At 37.4% G+C, this 22,901-nt stretch overlaps 2 protein-coding genes across 5 annotated transcripts; one reads left to right on the top strand and one right to left on the bottom strand.

Annotated features, from left to right (window-relative positions):
• Positions 1-58: 58 nt before the first annotated feature.
• Tyf (twenty-four) lies at positions 59-14,971 on the top strand. Of its 3 annotated transcripts, none has more exons than XM_083036673.1 (9): positions 59-1,892; positions 6,806-6,919; positions 7,053-7,415; positions 7,587-7,862; positions 8,040-8,409; positions 8,881-9,336; positions 9,511-9,883; positions 10,010-11,772; positions 11,866-14,971. In XM_083036673.1, the coding sequence occupies exons 1-9, from the start codon at positions 1,575-1,577 to the stop codon at positions 11,931-11,933; spliced, it is 4,101 nt and encodes a 1,366-aa protein (XP_082892799.1). In that variant the 5' UTR covers positions 59-1,574; the 3' UTR covers positions 11,934-14,971. The 3 variants fall into 3 exon arrangements, with proteins under 3 accessions (XP_082892799.1, XP_082892798.1, XP_082892796.1); XM_083036672.1 differs by having other exon boundaries at positions 64-1,892; positions 7,584-7,862; positions 8,884-9,336; XM_083036670.1 differs by having other exon boundaries at positions 65-1,892; positions 7,584-7,862.
• Positions 14,972-15,971: 1,000 nt separating this feature from the next.
• LOC145935386 (CXXC-type zinc finger protein 1) lies at positions 15,972-22,518 on the bottom strand. 2 transcript variants are annotated; one of them, XR_014425215.1, is made up of 7 exons: positions 22,452-22,518; positions 21,875-21,996; positions 21,672-21,762; positions 21,368-21,588; positions 20,698-21,274; positions 19,819-20,397; positions 15,972-19,448 (listed from the first exon to the last, which is right to left on the bottom strand). XR_014425215.1 is itself a non-coding variant. In XM_083036677.1 (6 exons), the coding sequence occupies exons 1-6, from the start codon at positions 22,479-22,481 to the stop codon at positions 19,879-19,881; spliced, it is 1,560 nt and encodes a 519-aa protein (XP_082892803.1). In that variant the 5' UTR covers positions 22,482-22,518; the 3' UTR covers positions 15,972-19,878. The 2 variants fall into 2 exon arrangements, 1 of the variants encoding a protein (XP_082892803.1); XM_083036677.1 differs by having other exon boundaries at positions 15,972-20,397.
• Positions 22,519-22,901: the final 383 nt, after the last annotated feature.

Raw genomic sequence — 22,901 nt, forward strand, 5'->3', positions numbered from 1 at the left:
GAATCGATCGAGCGTGGAGTTGTGTGCTGCGAACTGCTGTGCTGCTCGCCAGTCACGGCCCACTGCGCAGCGCGGCGGCGATTATCAACACACCGCATCGTCTCTCTCTCGCGTCGTAACGCCAAAAACGGACGGTTTTCCGTTCCGTGTCGTCCGTCGTCGTCGTTCCTCCCGATGGCGCCGCGCGTCATCCTCCGTGACCCCCGCCGCGAGTGAGGAGTCGAGGAGCGAGGCTCTCTTCTTCGTTCGTTCGTTCGTTCGTGCACTCGTACGCACGTACATATATGTATTCGTCGCGTTCGTCGTGCGTACGCTTGGAAATGGTGCAGCCGCACAGCCGGACTTTCTGTCTTCGAGAGGAAACGCCGATAAGCGCGACGGCGACACTCGGAGGAGCCACGATCCTCGAGGATCATCCGTACCTTTGAAGAATCGGACGAATTGTGACGTACGCGAGAACGAAAGAGAGAGAAGGAGGGAGAACGAAAAAAGAAAAAAAAAAGAAGAACGTATCGAGAGAGAGAGAGATATATATATATATTCCGTTCGCTGGCGACGCTCGCGTCGATCGTTCGAATTTGACATGTGACCGCCAGACAGTCGCGTTTACGTAAGTTGTCCCCCTAACCAGGACGCTCACGCGGTCGCATTCGCATATTCACGAAGGGACATTAATTTGACCAACGCCGATCGTAAAGTTACCGCGCAACGACGTGACCGTCGGTGACGAGGATACCCGAACATTGTGTCCGCCGACCCTGGCGATTCGTCGCGATCGACGACTGTGTGACAGACAGCTGTGCGCGGTTACGAGCGAGTTGACAGGCCTCACGAGTCGCGAGGCTAACCTCAAAATCGCGCGGCCCCTCTCGACGGATCCGGTATTCGTCGACGAGACGGCGGTGCAATACGAGTCTCGAAGACGGGTAAGCAGAAAAATCTGCTAATAACGTGACTCTGCGAGAAACTTTACGACTGATCTATGGTCAGTGGTGAGGAACGGGATCGTTTTCTTCGAATTCCTTCCAAGTCGCGCGAGAATTTCTTTCCTGAAAATTTCTCGTCGAGGTTGCACCGACAATAAAAAAAAAACGTACGCGTTGAATCTCGGGAGTAGTGCTGGAAATTAAATTCTAACGGAACTTTCTAAATTAACAGCTCCGAAATTAGCACAATTTACTCTCTTTTTTTCTAAAGTAATTACCTCTATAAACCAGCGACTCACGGTCCGTTTCCGTATTTATAAATTTCAACTCGCGCGTTGTCTTATTTCTTTAGATTAGCGAGTTCTAACTCAACGACTCTACTTTCTCAAATCTAAAGAGAATTTAAAAAAGAATTAATTGAAAACTTAACATCCTACATAAGCTGAATCGGTGCAACCGATTCGGATTCTTCGTCCAAGTATGTCGTCGCGCTCGTCCGACCGAGAGTAGCCAGTGTCTTCGATGCGGCACGGAACGTCGACAATCTCGGTCCTTTCGAGGCTGGATAGCCCTTGAGAGAGAGAAAGAGAGATAAAGAGGAAGAAGGGACGAGAGAGAAAGAGAAAAAGAGATGACGAGGAAGGAGCCATGAGCACGGCGGATACCGCGCTGTCAATTTCGATCAACATGGCCCCAGGGCCGGAGCATCGCCAGGAACCGGTAGCTCCCGACAAAATCGCCGAAGGCGATCGCGCCGCCGACGCTGTCGACGCGGAGAACGTCGACTCCACGACGACGACGACGACGACGACGACGACGACGACGACGACCGGTAGCAGCGATAACAGCAACGACTCCGTCGTCGCTGTCGCAGAGCTAAGTTCGAACGCCGAGATCGCTCCGACTAATTTTACCGATTCGGCCAATCATGGCTCGCCGTCGAACAGCGGCGTCGACAGCAAACAGGTGAGCATGCGAGATCGCGATTGGCAGAATCGAGGAATCGAGAAATCACGCGCGCGCCAAGGATGTAATCTTTGAAGCGAGGATTTTCTTTTTCCGCGAGGACGGAATGTCGTGCCTGTCGTACGAGTCTTTGGATAATCATGGTCAATGATCTAGAATAATTGCCAATAATCGCGGCATGGCTCGGCGATGATTTGTCGTTTAATTTTTGCCTTCCTTCTCATTTAGTCTCCTTTTTAGATACTGCAAAAATTTGAACGCGATCACGCGCGGTGAGGTCTCTGATTAAACCAGTCGGGCGTTTGATCGACTCGTTCAATCTCGACAATAGATTATAATTTTCTCCCGAAAGCAGTTGTAATCTTTTCTTCAACTAAAAATGTATCGAATAAATTGAATTGGGTTTTTTCGTGATATTATATTGCGTCTTTCCAGTCTTTCCAAGATGAAATGTGTAATTGTAGTTTTCTCTTTTGTTTAATATGACGTAAGATTGCGTGTTGCTTATCGCGAATTTTAAATTCGCCAAATGTATCGAAAAAAGCAAAGTCGTGTGTTTTTTTTTTGCCATAAAAACGCGCGAATCTTAATCCAAGGGCACGCTCAACTACGCTCCTGAAATGGCCGTGCTGGCCCTCGATAGAGCGAGGACGCGTCGCGCACAAATACGTTCTCGATATCCCCTTTCGTACGTTCGATTTGTTCGTGCGATCTCCTTCGAGTAATTAAGCGACTCGCGATCGCGAATAAACGGATCGCGATCCAATTATATCGCGTCGGATTTGATTTTCTTTCATTTACAAATATTGCGTAATACATGTAAGAATAAGGATTTCGAGTCTCTCTCGCAGAGCTATTGTGTGTGCCGAATTTACGCGAAATCAATAAGGTGGTCAAGCGGTAAATTAAAAGGTCGTATTACAATGAGACACGAGGAACGAATATCCGAATATATTCGATTCTCTTGCGATAAATGATACTCGACACAATTCGCATATATCGGAAATAGATGTTTGTCGTTGTCAAAAATATTTCTTCGCTATATACAGGGTGTTAAAAAATTAGACCGACAAACTTTGAAGGGAGAAGGAAGACTTCAAAATAAACACTTTTTGTTACTACTAATTTTCTCTACAACGTTTAATTTTAATATTACATGATATGAGACGAGTTTGTGACTTTTCAGTTTGTCACCTTTATATTAAAGTTAATGGAGGAATTTTTAAGCATTTACTGAGTGAATTACTTTTATATTTGTTCCGTGTTTTGTTCAAGATTAAAATACAATGTAATTTTTCCACTTATATATGTTTGTTTATTATTTAAGTCACAAACTCCTATTTCGTACCATGTAGTATAAAATTAAAAACGTCGTAGAGAAAAATAGTATTAACAAAAAATGTTTATTTTGAAGTCTTCTATTTCCCTTTAAAATGTGTCGGTCTAATTTTTTAACACCCTGTATATGTATATATTTTATTTTTAACCAACAACAGAGTTCAAAAATGCACCGTCATATTCCTCTGACAGAGAGTTACTCATTTCTTTTGCTTGTTAATCACCATCTTCATTGTGCACTTTATATATTTCTAACATTCTATATCTTATTTTCCTATTTCATTATTTGTCGCTAGCCTTTCCTCCTCTCTTTCACGTATCGTTATTTTTGTCGCGAATGATAAGCGCTAAACACAGCTGGTGGATTGTTCAATATTACACATCGAGCGAATCGAGTCGTATCTTCTTACCTCTGATTGAAAAATCTAATTACTCGCATCTTTATTAGTCTCCGTATAAAATACTCCCCCGTCATTTTCAATTTTTATTATTCTTACTTAATCGGTGCTATTGAGTAACAATAGCGCGTTATCGCGCGATACTCGTAAATTTTTGTTATCTCGTTCGGACGCGAGCGAATTTTTATTGACTCGCATCTCTCTCGATCGGCCTCGTGTAAACGCGGTTGTCAGGCGCGAGATCCAGGGACACTCGTTCAAGAAGAATGCGCGATTGACAGACATGTATGTACATACATGGCCTAATATATCGTCGCGAACACGCTGTTCTCGAGACATCGTGTATATGTATTTATGTGACGATTAGAACTGGAACTCTTCGTATATACAGTGTGACACCGGCCGATCGTCCGGAAAAATATACTACTACATCGACGAGAGCGAGTTTAGTGAGGATCGAAACTCTTGTAATACTTCTACGAGTCAAGATATATTTTTATTTAATTTTTTTTACAAGAGCAAAACTTGAATCCATCGAAATTCTTTCAATCGATTCCCCGAATTCCCGACCTTGTGTAATTTGAAATGTATGAAATAAGTTGTAACGAGAGAAGAGAAAAACACGCGAGGAATTCGATTTTAAAAAATTTTAAAAATTTTTCTTGCTCGATATTGAAGAGGGTGAACGATGAAGATTAATTCGACGTGATTCGGCGATAAATAATAAAATGATACAAGGCGATATCGCCAAACAGAGATTATGCTGTTATTTTCATAACGTGTATCGCTTGTAAATTTAATACATCTCGTATGAGATGCACGTATATAAAATAACGACTCTTACATTTCTGTAACGTTCGAAGACGGATATTTCGCGAGTCGCCCTGTATATCCTGTGAATATATCCAGGTGAAAGAGAAAAAAAAACAAGCGTCGTGCGTCTGAACTGCGGTTCGCATTACGAATGTGACAATACGTCGTTAAACAATTAGAAACCGCCGGAAGAAACGCATATTTCTTGTACCGTCTCTCGCACTGTCACGGTGCTCCCCAACAAAGACAAGAAGAAAAAGAAGAACTTCTCGTATATCTCTCATATCCCGCATATTTAAGGTTAAACGCGGCCGTCTGATTCTCAATTTCAGATAACATCGTATACGCGATACTCCACATAAGTTACGAATACGCACGCGTAAATCATCGCAAATAAGAACGTTCCATCTCATCCATGACAAATCAGATTTCCTTCATACAAACGGACGTATATACATATGTGACAAAATGATTCTTGCGTTCGCACGCAACAATAACACGAGATAAGAGACGTGACGATCGACGTAAGGTTTATATTTATTTTCGTGACATCGTAAGAGAGAAAAGGGGGGGGGGAGATTTCTCAATTTTTTTTTCATATGGTAATAATTAAAATATTCATAATTTTTTGTATTCTCTCGCAACAATCGACGAGAAGAAAGAAAGAAAGAAAGAAAGAAAAAACGAAACAAAAGCTATTTCGAGGAAGACCTCGCGCGCGAGGAGGCCCTCCCCCCGGGGGCCCCGGGGCCCCCGGGTCTTACGCTCCTGAGCTGGCAGTGCTTTCAGTGTAATGGCGGCGGCCATGCTGGGAAGAGCGCGCCGCGCCCGCTCGTCGCAGTAGCTTTCAAAAAAACCGGGACACGTTCTCGCTGACGTTTTTCCGCTGCGCGACGACGACGAGGACGAGAAGGCCGGCATCCGTGTACCCCGGGCTCCGGCGACGCGTGTCCCGGGATGCGCGACGCTTCCTCTTCGACGTTCTTGTCGCGTGTTGAAAAGTAGCATCGGCGGCGAAGAGAGTTTCGATTACGTTGCGGGTCTCGACGATTCGACCGTGTGTGTGTATGTATATATATGTCTGTGTGTTGTGTCCTCTAAAAATATAGCAATTCCATTCCGGCATTGCCCAGCAGATTTTTTCCCGCAGTTTCTCCTAAGTCATCCCGATATCTCTCTTTCTGTCTCTCTCCTTCTCTCGCTCGCTCGCTCGCTCGCTCTGTTTCCGTCTCATTCGCTCGTCACGTCTTAATTGAGCTAATCGCTAGAGCGCTATCAGCTTAAGGACGGCTGTTCGAATTTTTTTTTTTGTTATGTTATGTTCTCTCGCAGACGACGAGCGCAGATTTATATAGGGAATTGTTCGTCGTTCGCTTTCCTTTGTCGACTTCTTTGTTCTCGTCTCTTTTTTGGCGCATGACACCCTAGAAGAAATTCGGACTCTGACGTGACGAATCCTCTCGTCGACGTCTCCGATGTGTTGTGCGCGAGCTCCCTGTAAATCCTCGTTATCTTGAAACGGCTCTTCTCTTCGCTCCCTACCTTTTTACACTCCTCTCTTTCTCTTTTGCCTTTTTAATATATTGTATGTGCCGATTTATTTATCTGTCTCTTTTTTTAGACACTCAAATTTCTCACGCAATTTGCGCAAAATTTACGTTATCCGCCTGTGCCTTCTTGCATTCAAGAGTGAATTTAGTTAGTTTTATCATACACATGTATATTGTACATATTCCATGTGTGTAAAAAATTTAGTTTATTTACTACTTATTTATAACAATGATTTGTTATATCTAACGTATTGACAGAGGCAAAACTTTATAAAGTATTACAAATGGATCAATTTATTTTAGATTGAATATTTGCTCAAAATATTTTAAAAATGACAGCTAAATGTGTATGTCATTATGCACATTTTTTTTTTTTTTTCTATGTTTGACAACATGTGTCACTGCGTAAGCCTTAAACAGATCCAATAAGAGAAACCTTAAATTTACTCTGAAAATCTACCAATATTTCTCTCGTATCTATTCAACTTGTCAACTAGTTCCATTGTATTAAAGCTATTTTTAATACAAATATAAATATAACGTAGTATATGTACATTGTAAATGAATAAAATCTTGAACATATATTTCTCATAATATTTTTCCTGAATAATGATTTAAATCACAAATATCAATATATACTAGATTATATTTAAGAAAAAACAAAACTTTGAAAATAATAAATACTTGATAATAGTTTTTAAAAATATATATATTTTTTGATATATAAATCAAGATGAAAAATTCTATACAAATGTAATTCTTGTAATAATGCATAAGTGTGCAACTTAATTTTTTCAATTGTTTTTATTTTTAGGAAGAACCGGCAACTCTGTCTGAATTAAACGATAGCGAATTACGTGCTTTACTGGATGAAGCTATAACATACAAGTGCCCAAAAGATCGAGAAGGAAAATCTCATCTTTTTAAGGTATAATAAATAGGATAAAAAATATATATTTTTATATTGGTAAGAGATACTTTTGAAACTCTATGTATATATATCAAATATAAACAATCCATAAATATGATGAGATATATGTGGAGTGTCATATTCTTTATAGGAACTTTTACAAGAAGCAGAGGCGGATGAGACTGAAGAAGGACATAGGGTGATATGTAATTCGCGTTGTCTCCCCGGCTCAAATCGAAGAAGACACAAACGGGATTCTGTATCCGAACGTTTGACACACGGCGGATCATTGCAAAATTTAGCACATCCCATTGCTTCGGAATTTGATAGTAGTTTTGCTTATCCAACATCCAGTTCGTGTCATACTTACGGAAGCAGTAGAAAAAAGAACAAGAAATATATAGGACCTAGTGTCTCTGCTAGACAAAGAGAAGGTGGATCGTTACCATCGGATGTAGATGCATCGCATAGCCTTGCTTCTTTGGCTAATCTAGATCTGTCATTTGACAAAAAGGTATTTATAATTAAAACTATTCATTTTTTAAGATTCATAAATATAAATTATTTTTATATAATAAATTATAATAAATAGATTTTTTTTGCTGATATAATAAATTTGTGCAGAGTATTGACGTGAAATTTTAAGATTAATTAACATATCAATATCTTTCTATTTGTGAAGAAGAGTTTCTGTGTGGAGCGATCAGCATATGACTGGACCAATAAAGAAAAATCCAAGTCTCTAGACAAACCGTCGTATACCAGTACAAAGAAAGAAGAAAAGGAGAAGGAAAAGAAGGAATTGAAAAGAGACACTGCTAGTTCAGGCGAGATAGAACTCGAAACGCGAGAGAAAAGAGTTGGTAAAGGAAAATACGGAACAAATGAAATGCTGGAATCAGATAATCCACCTCCAGAGTACAAGTCGGATTATATGGTGATCGATTTAGGCGATGTTGAGGTAAAGTGTTATTTGTATTAATCAGTATTTGTACACATCGTACGCAATTATTTTAATAAGTTAGTTTCTCTTCCCAATTCTGGAGTTTAATAATTGAAAAATTACATTTTATATAGCGTATAGAGAAAAAATATTTTAGCAAAAAAGGTAAACTATACAATTTACTATCTGCTGCAGGTAGGTGCTATCAGTGAGAGAAATGTAGGATCTATGGCAAGCGGAATTCAAAGACCCCGCTCGTTAGACACCGAAAATGACGAAGGAACTGAGATGAGAATCATTGAACCGCGTAAACCTATCCATTATGTCACACGGGCAACTTTAGATGTGGATAGCCCTATAGAATTCCCTATTCGCGATCATAAACAGGAGAAGTCAAAAATGTCTGTTAACGGTACAGATGTGACAGGAACATTGTTTCAATCACACAACAGTGTAAAATGCGGTTTAAGTGGAGCTTCAAACAGTTCTAGTGCTAGTCAGAGCAAGATCGTGCCGAGTTTGTGCTCTGTAATGCCATCCTGGCAAGCGCAGAATATAACTATGGGTAAGATTAATATATATACCATATATATTATATACAATACTTAATGTAATAAATTTTTGAAAATTTGTTTTGTAGAAATATATTGAAATGTATTCACGTTTTCTATAATTCTCAAACTTAATAGTAGAATTATTGTATTAAGTATTTGCCATCGCAAACTGATGTTTATGCAATACATTACAAGATTACTAATCACTAAAATAGTATTGTATCAAACACTATAAAGAAGTTTTATTTAGTTAGCGACAAGCAAATCTGTAATTGAACATTGAAACTTTAATTTTACTATTGAAAGCAAATTTTACAATTACTATTAATAGTATAGTTTAAGCACTATATCGCATAAACACCAAGTTTATGATGGCTGTTGCTGATGTATGCTCATTTAGATTTTACTGAGAAAACGAGCTTTAACTTAATTTATTTTATTTATACTTGTATTGTAAACTAAATCGAGCGACTTGCGCACAGAAGGTCCCAGGTATTCGTCTCAACACCTCTCGCTGAAAGATCCATCCGTGTCGGGAGAAAAGAAATCATTGGACGAGAACGGAAACGCTGTACAATCCTACAATGATCGTTTTGCAAAGAAACTCAGAAGGAAACATACTCAGGAACATAATGTCAAAGTTTACAATGCTGAAAATGTCGAGGGTCATCGTAATGAAGATATTGACAGTTTAATTAACTTTATTGAGAACAAAGAATCAAAAAACAAAAAAGGAAAGACTAGTAATCCTGTTAGAGTGAAGACTAGTTCTGGTACAAAACCGAGAACAAGAGAGAAAGATACAAAGAGAGAACAGTTACCGTCAAAATTACAAAAGTCTAATTCTTTGGAAGAGATTTCAAAGACAAAATTAGAGGATCTCACGACAGAGAAAAGTGTCAGCTCTAGCGGGGCCAGTAGTGTATCCAGCCAACACGGTATGATTATATATATAAATGTACGCATTTTATAAAAATTTCACATTTTTTATATGTATTTTATATTTATTAAATTTTATATTTACGAATTACATAACTTAAATTTTTAGTAAATTATATATGATTTATTACACATCTTTTCTAATATCGTATCGTCTTTATAACGTATAATAGGCGAAAATGTAGCATTGCGACGTCCGAAGCAAAGGAGCACTGGAGACGCGACAGTTGATAGTCGAGGCGATAGGCGATCCTGGGGAACAGAGGAAGGTCAATCGATATATTGCAACGACACGGGAGAGGATTATACCAGTCGCCGCAATTCCAACAAAAAGATCAATCCGGAATCGGAACACGAGACGGAATTTCTGGTAGTTACGAAGAAGAAGAAGAGTAAGAAACAGAGGAGAAGCTCCAGCGGTAGCAGAGCGCAAAATCTGACAACGTCAGGCTCGTATCTACAAAGCTCCAGAGGATTCTCTAACGAGTATAGAACACCGCTCTCTCCCGAACTGCGAAGAAAATCGGCGAGCAGTATGCCTCCTAGGTAATTGGACAAATATAATAAATATGTAACATGTGATTTGACTAAAATTTAAAAAGATCTGTCAATACTTATATAGTAATTAATATAAAGACGATAATAAAAAACAAATATGTATAATTGTTGCAGTGACAAGTCGGATAGCAGCGATTTAGATTCGATTCACTCGTTGCCGGTTACGTCAAACAGCTCGAAGCATAATTTGACTAAAGTTGCAACCTCATCGGGCGGTACTCCGCAAGCGAGTTATGCGGACATAGCTCGCATGGCTACCATCAACATATCGCACAATTTGAACATGTCCACGATCGTTCCGGGCATGTTGAATACAGCATCGTGGCCCAGTGTACCTTCCAAGACATCTTCGGAGCCAGACAAAGTACCGCAGGATTATTATCCAAGCTTGGACGAGATACAGCATGCGGAGAGAAAAGTGAGGCTACAACAAAATTCGGCCCAATCGAATCATGCGGCGGCGAGTTTGAGTCTCGCTTTCGAGAAATCACTTTCGCCGACTCTGACAAAGGTGAAAAGTTCGTCGGATAGAAAGAAAGCCGAAGCTCAGGAAGAAGCAATTAATAAGAATATTCAAGTATTTAAATACGTACAAGACATCGAAAAGATGCAGGAGAGTCTGACGCAACAAGAACAAAAGCACCACGCGGCTTCCAATAACTACAGCATGAATACAAGCGAGACTATCGCGACAAATACTGTTACGTCAAGATTGAATAATAGTACAACGATGAATTATAATCCACTCGATGCCGATAATAATCCCAATTGCACCGTTAACAATAAAGATTCGATTACACATTTGAGAACTAACAATCCTCGCTCTCGCAGGAGTTATGTACATAGTAATCCAAATGTACAAATCCAAGGATCTTACGAAGAACAATATATTAAAAAGGTTGCATCTTCGTATCACGATGAACCACTTAAAAAATCGCACAGTGTCGACACTCCGCAGTCGGAAAACAAAACTAATCCGACAGTCACATCCCACAACGATGGTGCACAGGACGCACAGAAGCTGAAAACTGCGAAACTTACGCAAGAATCGCAGGACGTCGAATCCGAGTCGAGCAATAACAAAAACAAGATGACCAGCAACGAACCGAGGACGGCAAGAGTCGTGAAAGAATACCCGAATAACAACATTACGATGAAGCATGATGTAGCAAAAGTGGGCATCTGTCAGACGCAAAATTCGAAACAAGATCAACCGCGCGATGATACGGAGAGCAAAAGGACCAAGTCGCAATCTGATAAAGATCAATCGCAAAGATCGTCGACCATGGTAGAGATGCAACAGACGAAAAATTCAACTCCTAGACCGGCTGTGATCCTGTTGGACGAAACCACCTCAGACGTCGCTAAGAACAATAATCTACCGACCGAGCTCACGTTCGGTTTCGAGATAAACGAACAATTATTGCTCTCGGAGGACAATGGCAACTTGGAGGAGACTCAGGCAACCGCGACGTGTAGTCCCGTTTTCTCTTCGGCCGTACCGCCGCTCGTTAATAAATCGTCGCTCAACACTTTCGAGAGGAATAATCCGCCATTGTTCAACGAGAAACCCGCGAGGTACGACAAGTTTTCGTCGAATTATCATATGCAATCACCGAACGCTCATGTGACACCGACGAATGCTCACGTGACGCCTGTGCATCCGGTCATGGTGCAACCGCTGCCGTATATGGGCTATCCCAACACGAGATTTCCACCGCCCACGTATCTGCCACCGCCACCTCCGCCACCGCCCGGGATCATGGAAAAGTTTCATCCGCCAAAGGAAGACTTTGCTATGCTTTACGTAGCGCCCGAGGAAGAGCTGAATGTGCAGACGTACAATCACGACAAGATCGTGTCGTTTGTTGGCTTAGGTAAGATTTCTAGCATAGTTTAATCAAATTATATTATTCTTGTCCTTTCGCGTTTATTTGTACTAATTTTATCTTCTTTTTTTCTTTTAATAGCATGGGACGCGGTCATGAGAGAAAATGTGACTGCAACTGGTCGCATACAGTTTTATAGTGGACAGTGAAGTGAAAGTTGTCGAGACGAAGGAAATTGGCAATAACAGTAACTTTTGTATTGGTGAAGCACTTCCATTACAAATTACATTTATAATTAGTTAGTTTGATCTAGTTGGGTCTTTCGTTGATAATACGAGACCAAGCATGTGCTGTGTACGCAGTTTCATGTGTGTCTCTCGAGCATGGACATAAAATTCGCTCGGGGAATCGCCTGTCTTATTGCTCGAGTCAAATGCTGAATCGATAAAGCGAGATTAAATATTGGAATCGAGCGATGCGAAGTGTGCCTCAAGAGATAATAATAACAGTGTACATACAATCAGCCTCCAAAAAACGAGGGGACAAGGAAAAAGATGAAGAGAGATGTATATTCCAGCAATGCATGTTGCATTTGTGTGAATTTCGAACAATGATGGCAGTGTCGTGAAACTTCAGTATTGACAATTACGAACGTTTGATCGGGAAATGTGAGCTATCCCTCTCGAGAATTGCATATATACATATATGTATATATATGTGCTGTTCTTTGATTAAAGGGAACTTCCAGTGTACGAATCATGCGTGTAAATACATCACAGACACATCCCTATAAATTTTCAAAGATTGTCTTCAAACTTGGTTTACGAGAGTGTCAATTTTCAAAAAAAAAAAGTGCTTAAAGGAAAACAACGCTACGAAGAAATACAAACTTGTAATAACCAGGTCTACCATGAAGCGGGTCTGTATCGAAGAAGAGAACCTCGCGCGTCAACAATGGTGTTTCCTGGTGCCTTTGGACTGGTGAATCTTTAGGTGAATCAACAGGGAAAAATTGACGAAGCTGATAGTATGCTAATCACGTTAAGTCGAGAAGTTTGTCAAGAGTACTGCAAAACATCTATAATAAGATTTTTGAACTCTTGAGCCGGAACAATCTTAATCGACATTGCGGAAGATTACGAATCAGTTGGTGAGTCGAAATATTACAGAGGTCAAAATATAAGAGAGAGATATCGGGTATTTTATTTGATAATATAAAATAAGTTAAGACGTACGGACTATATATCGGAGAAATGTAAATGCGCGGTTATGTAATATATTGAAATGATAGCGTGATTGAGTTAGAACTCAGAGTGGCTATTTCTTCCAGCTGTGGAGCTCGATAGTATAAAATATAAAAAAAGAAAAAAACAAAGTCACTAACTGGGTTTTGAAAATGTCAAAGTGCGCTCAAAATCTGGTCAAATGTCTGTGAAGATAGAATGCCGAATGTGTCGCAAAACTAAATTTTTACACAGACTTGCTTATTTAATAAATAACTGATAATTATATTCATAAGGATAATATAAGAAGATACTTGCTTGTGATCAGTAAAGATACGATGGTGTGAATGAATCTGTATGCATGCGTGTATAATTCATGTAGATTCGTATAGATTTTATCGAGTAATCATAGAAATATAATATGAGATTGTTGTTCGATCATATAGTCATTATATACACGTTAAAATATTTCTGAACTTTTTCAGGAGTTCTAAACAAAAGTTATTCCAAATTAATTGCATTTCATGTGAATAATTATGCTATAATATATATTCTTATACTATAATATTCTTCGTTCAATAGACTTTATATTACATTTACGAATCACTGACAATATCTACTGCCTCGCTTACGTATCTATCGTCTACAATGTTATATAATCCTGTATTATTCCAGATTTCGTAGAAAAATGAACAGTTTATTGATATAATTTTTGAAGCATAAATGCCCATATATAAAACAGATGCGTGTTGCAGCTGCCAGATGTAGAGGGGACGGAAAGTTGAACTTTATTCAATCCGATTCTGCTATTGTGATTTATACAAACTAGATTGCAGAGTAAACATTGCCCCCATATCATTTGCTCATTAAATTTAATTCGAATTATATAAAATCTATACGCGAGGTACGTTCCTAGTTCCTAAGTTTTCGTTTTTTCTTATTGGATGTATCTTACAAATGACGATGTTTCATCAGTTCTGTTTTCTAAACATGCATTTTTTTCGAGGCGTTATTTACAGGCGTAAAAAGAAAATATGATTGTTATCGTTTCGATGAAGCGTATGTAAGTAGAATTATGTACGCTGATATAGTATGGTGTATATGTATATATATTTATATATATATATTTATAATATATATATAACGCGGTAAGGAAGCTCTAACCCTTCGAATTAACTCCAGGTATAGAAAGGGAGAGAAGAAATGATATATAAGCCATACTTTTTAAATTCCTGTATGCCTGTAAATGCCTAAGAAACTGAGCCTAAGAGAGATATGAAGCATATATAACGCTCTGCTTTTAACTATTGTTAATACACATGTTTTTAAATGTAAGTCTATGAATTCTGTAACCTCAGGATATTACGGTCCGCGCGCGTATATTGTGTCCCAAATAATTAAAACGGATTAAATATTAGTGTTAATCCCTCTTTGCGTTTAAACTAACTTTAATTATATTTTTAAACTCGTTTCATACTGCTTATTAAGGCTCCTGGCTCCTTGCCGACCATGTCGAAATCGTGACGTCAGAGGCGAAAAAATTTCTTAGATGCCATTTCGAAATGAAAAAATATTTCGATGAAACAGCACTTCAGATGGCTTTAGCACACTCTTAAAAAACCCCGAAAACTATCCTTTCCCCTTTATAATCAATCAACAGCTGTAAAATGTAATATTATGAAGCCCAATCCGTCTGGTCTTTGCACATGCGCAGTCATTCCGCATGTCAAAGTCATATCTCGATCATTTTACAGATCATTTTACAGATTGATTGATTATAAAGGAAAAAGGATAGTTTTCGGGGGTTTTTAAGAGTGTGCTAAAGCCATCTGAAGTGCTGTTTAATCGAAATATCTTTTCATTAAAAAATGGCATCTAAGAATTTTCAGCGTGTGCTTTCTCGCCTCTGACGTCACAATCCAATATGGCCGCGGTGAGCACCCAGGAGCCTTAACGAAGCAGCAGAGTGTGAGAACGTATACATTTTACATTGAGAGAAATAAAAACTACTGTTTCTCGCGTTATCATGAAATGTGTCATTCTATACGAGAATAATTATAATGTTCGTACAGCAATCTCATACGTGAAGAAATGAATGAATAAAGTGTCACGGAAACTTATCGCCTTTATATAGGTAATGATAAAATAAATTATCAGATAAGTTTCGTATATATGAAAGGGCATGAAAGTGTATTGTATGTAGTATTATATAATGCGAGTTAATTATTATTAATGAATTAGAATTGGGGTAAAAAAAAAAGTTTGTTATATATCGTTTTTTCTTTGCGAAGATATCAAAATTGTGTAAAAACGAAAAAAAAAAAAATATCGTGCTCTTGATTTTCATTTTTGTCCAGTGTATAGGAAATAGTCCAGCTGGATAAGGTACAGCTTTCTCGAGATAAGCGAGAAATATCTAATTGTACGACATATAAGCATTATGGAATGCATATCGGAGTGGTAACTCAAAAAAAGTATAATCACATAATCGCAGCTCTAAAAATATCTGGACACATGACGAAATATCTTGTTTTTCCTTTCAAGTGTCTCTTTTTTTTCTTTTATTTTTTTTAAAGCGCAATTCTTTGCTTTGCAAATCTTTGAATGTTGATTGATTGTACTAGACATTTACACGCACTCGAGCTTTTAGTTACTTCTCTTTTTTTCCCCTTTCTTCTTCCAAGAGATTTCACATTTAGTCCTGTTATCAATATCAAAGTTATCATTCCAAAGAAGTCGCAACAACTATTTTTCTATTTCTCCGATGAATCTTTTAATCTTTTTCTGTGCGTTCTTTCTCATATGTAATGTTTCAACATTATACCCGCTGTATCTATTTCTTTTTAATTTTTTTTTATTTTTTACACGAGACTCGACGATACGCTATGACAATTGTATTGTATTTTGCGCTATTACTTTGACTGAATCGCCGAAGAATTTTTGCGTTGCTTCTAAGAATGGATGATACTTTTTTTTTGAGCTATTTTAATCCGATATGCGAAAAACTACATTCAAAAAGTTAGGTGCTCCACTCCGCCTTAAAGTAACAGGATGCAGTCTCAGCCTGTGCCATTGACCGGTTCAAATGGCTAAGTGATAAGAGTTCGCAAAGACTAGTGCAAATGTACTTTTTGTGGAGAAAAAGAAAAAAAAACTAAACAAGGGGAAAAAAGAAAGAAGATAGGACCATTTAACAGTGTATGTACATAACGAGTGTGAGGAGGCAGCTACACGCTAACCTGTGTCGCACACATGTAGAGTGTATAATTACTTAACATTTTTTTTTCATTCGATGGACATACGAGAAACACATGTGAACACATCGTTGCGTACCGACTTTTGTTTTTTCTTTAAAAACGACATGTAAAAATCGGAATAATTCGCGATAACGAACGAGAGTAACACAACTTGAAATAGACGACAAGGAAACGAAATTACAATATATACATAAAAAATCTATGTGCCCCCTCCCTCTCTGTTTTCGTTTATAAACGTTTATGAGAAGAGAAATAAATATATGTTTATTTTCTTTCATATCGATCTGCATATATTTATTTATAATTGCGATCTATTTAGGATTGCCGAAACTTGTTTATAAGTATTCTCTGCTAAAAACGCGAATTATGAATTATGAATGTGTTTGTATTGCACCTCATCTCTTCCTGTCTTTGGATGGCTTCTGTGTTGATTTTGCTGGAATTTTTTTTTTCCTCCATTTCTGATTGTCGACATCGAACATTGATTGTCAACCATTCGCGTGTAAATGTGCGTAAAAATTAATGTTTCCGCGAGATTTGTTGCCTCAGATATCGATACTGATTATCATCTCAACCACCTGGAAGATGTGAAACGGAACGAGGAGCAAAAATACCGAAGAAGACGGTTCGATGACGACCTCGATATTACCTCGTACCGCTGTACATTTTGTTATTCGAAATATGAAATGATTCTTCTCATATTGTACATACGGTATTGTATGATATATATATATATACATAATATTGTATTATTATTACATCAACGCTACGAAAAAAATTATCCAATTAAAATTATTATTAATGTGTGCCGCTATTATATTAGTGAGAGACAGTAAATGAGAGAGAGAGAAACAGCGATTATGTATATTGAAGCTACAATTTGTGTGCGCGTGAAAAAAGCTGTGCTATCCAGCTACAGAACTTTATGCGAGTGTGTTTGTTGCCAAAGTTCCCTCTTGCGAATGTAAAGTACGAATAAGCGGTGATATCTGATGTCTGTGCTTAATCGTATCGTATCGTATTGACGCGGCGAGATTTGTCGAGATGGTAAATCAAAACCGTGTGAAAAGCGTTCGTTGTCTTCGGGGAAGACAAGAAGAGAGAAAAAAAAAAGAGATCGTTTAGATATTTTTTCGTTTTTTTTGAGAGACAACTAAGCCTTTAGTTTTATCTGAAAAAAATTGTTTCGTTTGTCTCGTTTTTATTCCATTGATTTTACGGGAATAATCGTATATTTATTTTTTTCTACTGAATTTCCCAGAATTGAACATTTTAAGAAACTTCAAGTGTGAATTGTTCATCTTAATCGATTGCGTCAATTGAAGAATAAGTTTCTCTCTATGTTTAAGCGTTCACAGACCTATTTGGAAAGGTTCGATCTTTTCTTTGAAATCTTGTGTAAAGATATTAATATTTTGTTTAAAAAAAAAAAGAAAAAAAAAAGAAAAAGACATTAACATTAGGTCGTCGAGAGGCCGAGACCATCCAGCCTGTGTCAATTCGGATAAGACAGCGAACTCATCGAAATATTGAACATTGCTTGCGCGTATTTTTTTAAATAATATCCATAACAATGACAGATTGTTAAGAACACACTCCGTCGTACGAGAAGAGAAAAGTTATACATCAAAAGGAAGAGCGAGAAAAAAACCCAGGAAACGTTACGAAGCGAAAATATATCACGATTCATTCTCAGGTGATGTATTCACACATACACAATGGCTTATTATTTTGTTACTAACGATATTGTCAGATATATTCCGAAGTTATCATGGACCATGGATGTAAAGGGTCATTCGGAGTCGTTGCCATGGATTGTAAAAAAAATATGTCGAATTGTATAAGTGAGAATGTGATAGAGATGTGGTGTGTGTGAGAGAGAGAGAGAGAGAGAGCGAGAGCGAGAGAGAAAAGAGGAGAGGAAGGACGAGGGAATAGATGAACATTTCGTTACTTTTACGAAAAAAGAAAAAAAATTCTAATCTCCCCGAATGTATTCTGAGAGAAAAGCGTGTAGTGTCGCCGTTTGGCCTTTATGCTAACTTACTTGCGATTTCGTACATGCTTTGCGTGCAATACTGTGATAAATGAGTCGTTCTATTTCGTCATCCTTTTTCCTTAACAAGCGCATGCATTACGTATTTACATGTACGTCGTGTACATGCGAGCACACGTGAATCGCCTGTTTTTGACCGATACCTTAAAGCGAATCGCGTCATTTTATCTGGCATACAATCGAATCTTGCGAAATATAGACGATTTTTCGTGGCCTATCCATTCTTTTTTTTTCCGCAACACATAATTGAGATCACTTACACGATTTTGTTACGTGGATACTGTCATAACAATATTGTTATGCAAATATCTCAATCGTAAATCACGTGAGTGAAATATTTTACTACAGTTATTTATAATATATCGGTATATTATAATTAATTACAGTTTGTATCATATAATCGCTTAATTCATACAAACATCTAAATGAATTTCATATACTGCCATTGCATTTATATATTTGTTCCTAATTTTTGCATATTATTTGCATTATATATATATATAATGAAAATATAATGTAAATATACATACGTATATATATATATATATATATATATATATATATATATATATATATGTTTATATATAATATGTATGTATAATGAATAATCATAATATTTAAAGCATATATCCTGAAATCACAATCTCAATTCGTCTATAGATAGATGATAATCTTTTATTATATTGCTACTTAAACATTTATGTAAATTTTTAAAAAATTATTTTGATTTTATTTCTATTATTTCTGTAATTAATGATAATCTTAGAGTAAAAATGTGTTGTCGAAATAATAAAAGATTGCATCATTAGCGCATTTAAGAAAACGATTCGAAACAGGCGATTCTCCTGAGAGGATCAATGTCCATTTTATGCGCTTTGCGCGATTATTTTCTGAAGCTAAGCGATAGATCGCTAGTTTGGCATGTTATTTTGCATCCGCAGAGGCTACGACCTGTGAATAAATGGTTTTTGTTGAAACGATTAATTGTCGGAGTGTGTGAAAAAAAAAAGATCCTAACATCTACGTCTCTCGATATACCATAATGTAAATAATAACGATATTACCGAAAAGAAAAACTAGTTCTCCATCTATTGCAGACCATCATTCGGAGGAAGTTTTCGTTTCGCAAACGAATCAAGAGATATTTCGATATACGAATAGACGTTCTCTTTGAAGGTACAAATATGCCTATTAAAATATGTGAAGACTTGTTACAAGTTTCTAATTTAAATTCCAAAAACCGACAGTCACGAGATTTAAAAGAGTAACAATATTGGCATAATTATATCTTATTACTAACAGGTACATATATATTACATTACAGTACACGTCTACAACCAGTTGGTTGTACCAACTTGCTTTATAATCTTTCAACTTTGTCCCATGTTCACTGCTTCAATTTTATTTATTGAAAATTGTCAAGTGTATATATATGTATAGGAAAACTATCAACCGTGCTACATATAATCAATTGAAAACAAAAGATATTATAGTGATAACAGTAGGTAATTTAAAAGAATATTAAGAAAGCATTGTTGAAAGATATATATATACATACTTGTTAGTATATAACGGTATTACAGTCGAATAATGATAGTATGAAATTCCTTTATCGCTATCACTGATCCATGCATCCTTGTTCCTTTTGATGTAAACCATATCTTCTCTGCAGCTCCTCCTCCATCGCCTGCAATTGCTCTCTACTTTGTTCCTGCGTCATCTGTTCCATTAGCTCGTGATTGTAAGTAGAGTGCAACATCAGAGCTAATACACCGGCTCGCGTCGCCATATTCGATCGTATCTGTCTTTCCTGTTCTACGAGCTCGTCGATCTTCAGCCATTGCCTCACTCTTTCCATGTCGATCTCCGCGCGTCGCAGTTTTTCCCACATGTAATGCTTCACGCAGCTCTTTTTAGGTGCGCGACAAAACTCACCCGTAATGTTGAACACATTCGTGACTAATGGACAACCGCACACCTCACTGTCGCCAATCTTGGGATCCTTGCAGTGCTCCGGGCAGAGAACACGCAATCGTTTGCAGTACGTTTTGTTCACAGGATTGTAAAAGTCGCAGAACATTACTTGGCCCTCGATGCGCGTCTTAAAAATTGAGCCGAAAGACGCTTGCGATTCGTACTGCAAGATTATACAAGTTGATTAGGAGCCTTCATTTTTATTTTATATTTTATTTTATTTTTTCTTTCGAAAGAAATTAATTATTCCATAGGATAAACCACACTGTGACTTATCAAAAATGATAGATTTTGTGTTTATTTATATAACTATAGCTTATTTTATGTAACTATGTTTAATCTGCATAATTATGAGCTTTGATTGAAGCTCCTAAATTCAAATGACCAATAGCTATGAGTAGCTGTAATACAAACCTATATATACATACATACGTGTGTGTATAATTTTATGTAATATATATACCTTATTGAAACATTTCTCCATATGTTTAACAGCTGTTCTCGAATGGACTTCGTGGCCACACGTGATACAGTACATGCTGCTTTCCGTATCGTCGTTGTCGTCCACTTCGGCTTGCGGATCGATGGTGGCGTGTTTTGCACGTTCGACGATACGATCCAATTCGACGTGTCTCTTTTCCAGCTCCTGCAGTATTCTACGAACATCGTGTTGCTGCTTCCTCACGGATTCCAGAGCGCGCCTGTTGTTTTGCTCCGCAATACACGCAGTCAACGACCATTCCTGTATCCGTTGCGGTAGCACCTGATAGATCCTGCTCGTCGCTAGTTTCAAGCCACACTCATCGGAGCAGTATTTGCTACCGGGTCTCGATTGCTTCGTACACATAGGTCCGTAGCAATGGCGTGGCGGTTCCAAGTATTCGTTTCTTTCATTACTCGAATCTCTCTTTCGCTTCTTGGTCAATTTCGTTCCCTTGTTAAAACTTTTGGAAGGTTTCAGTGGATCTCCCACTACACGGCAGGTTCGTTGAATACATCTGAGCTTTAGTCGCACCGAAGGTCCGTGTTTCTTCAAATGTCTAAACATGTAAAATTCAATAAGATATCCCATAAGTAAAATTGCATCACGTAAATAATGTTTCATAATTATTTTTTCTATGTTTCTAGCTCACCTGCAAGCGTCACATTTCCCGCAGTTTTCCGTACGTAGACATCCTGTACATTCTCCGCAACGTTTGGAGGATTTTTTTTCTACTCTAGGATCCCAAGGCGCATCATACTCGTATCGATGTCCTCTTTCCTTCTCCTTGTACTTTCTATGCTTTCTGTCATCTTGGTCAGTTCTACGTGGTTTGTATCGTGTTATTAGAGTTGGATCTTCTTCTCTACAACGCTGTATACAATTAATTGTATTAGTTTATTTTTTATCATATTATTTTGATTAAAAATGTCACTTGACTCGATAAGCTTGCTTACAACACAGAAAAATTGTTTAATATGTTTTGCTTCTTTTTCAGTTATATCTATGCAATCACCATGATACCACTCCTCACATGCGTCGCATCCTCTGAAACAATTTAAAATGTAAATCACAAAAGTCATAATTTTCTCTAATAAAGATACACAAAGAAATTTTAAATGCTAATTTGAAATATTAACGTTTCAGAGAGTTTACTTACATCATAAAACGAGAACTATCCGAGCTTCTACAAATACAGTATGCTTGACCGTCTTGTTTCAATAATGTTGCAATCTTACTCTTTCTTTCTGGCAGCATAAACTGCTTCGCTATTTCTTCTTTCTGTAACGTTAAAATTAATTTAATATACAAGTACAAACTTACAGCATGAAAAATAAACAAACTTAACGGACAAACTTGAAAAGCATGTTTGTGAGATCAATTTAAGAAAAAAATATAAACATAATTTTGTAACAGTTGTCCCTCTACAGTTTAAAGTTTAAAGAAACAATATTTAATTTTCCGAAAATGCACTCATATTTATAGGGCATTTTCTTCTCATTGATTTCAGAAACATACTCTTTAAATTTATCCATGCAATACCCTGTATTTGTTTATAAATAATAAAGGATAAAAGGGTTACTTTGCATTTTTAAATGCAACTCACATAAAATTTGTATAAAATAAATCGGACAATTCCTATTTGAAAAATACATTATTTTTATAGCGCAATTTACAAATTAACAAAAATTATATTTAATTACAGCCACATATTTGGATAATATTTTAATACTCACTGATAAATTTTGCTGTCTTTTATCAGCCATAATGGAGCGTATGGAATGAAATGCAAACAATTCGCCATCTTAAGGCTCATTCAGACAGGACGCGTCAAGCGTCAAGCAGCGAGCAGCAACCAATAAGCGAGGCAATATTTTTTACGCCATTGCTAATATTACCTCGCTTATTGGTTGTTGAATGATTGCTGCTCGCTGCTTGACGCTTGACGCGTCCTGTCTGAATGAGCCTTTAAATAGAACACTGTTGGTAATGTATAACAGCACATGTTATCTGATGTTGGTAATATTATATGTGTGTGTGTATATTACAGATTACATATATATAACAAGGTATTGTTGACAGTTTTGTTGACAGTTTTGTGGAAAAAATACAAAGTGTACAGGAAAATTTAATCAAATAAGATGTAGCATTATAACTAAAGTTTCCAAAATTTAAGTTTGAGAGAT

The sequence above is a fragment of the Prenolepis imparis genome, unplaced genomic scaffold (assembly GCF_030444845.1).
Source record: "Prenolepis imparis isolate NDT839.2.m4 unplaced genomic scaffold, iyPreImpa1.0 SCAF_4, whole genome shotgun sequence".
In the NCBI taxonomy this organism is placed as follows: Eukaryota; Metazoa; Arthropoda; class Insecta; order Hymenoptera; family Formicidae; genus Prenolepis; species Prenolepis imparis.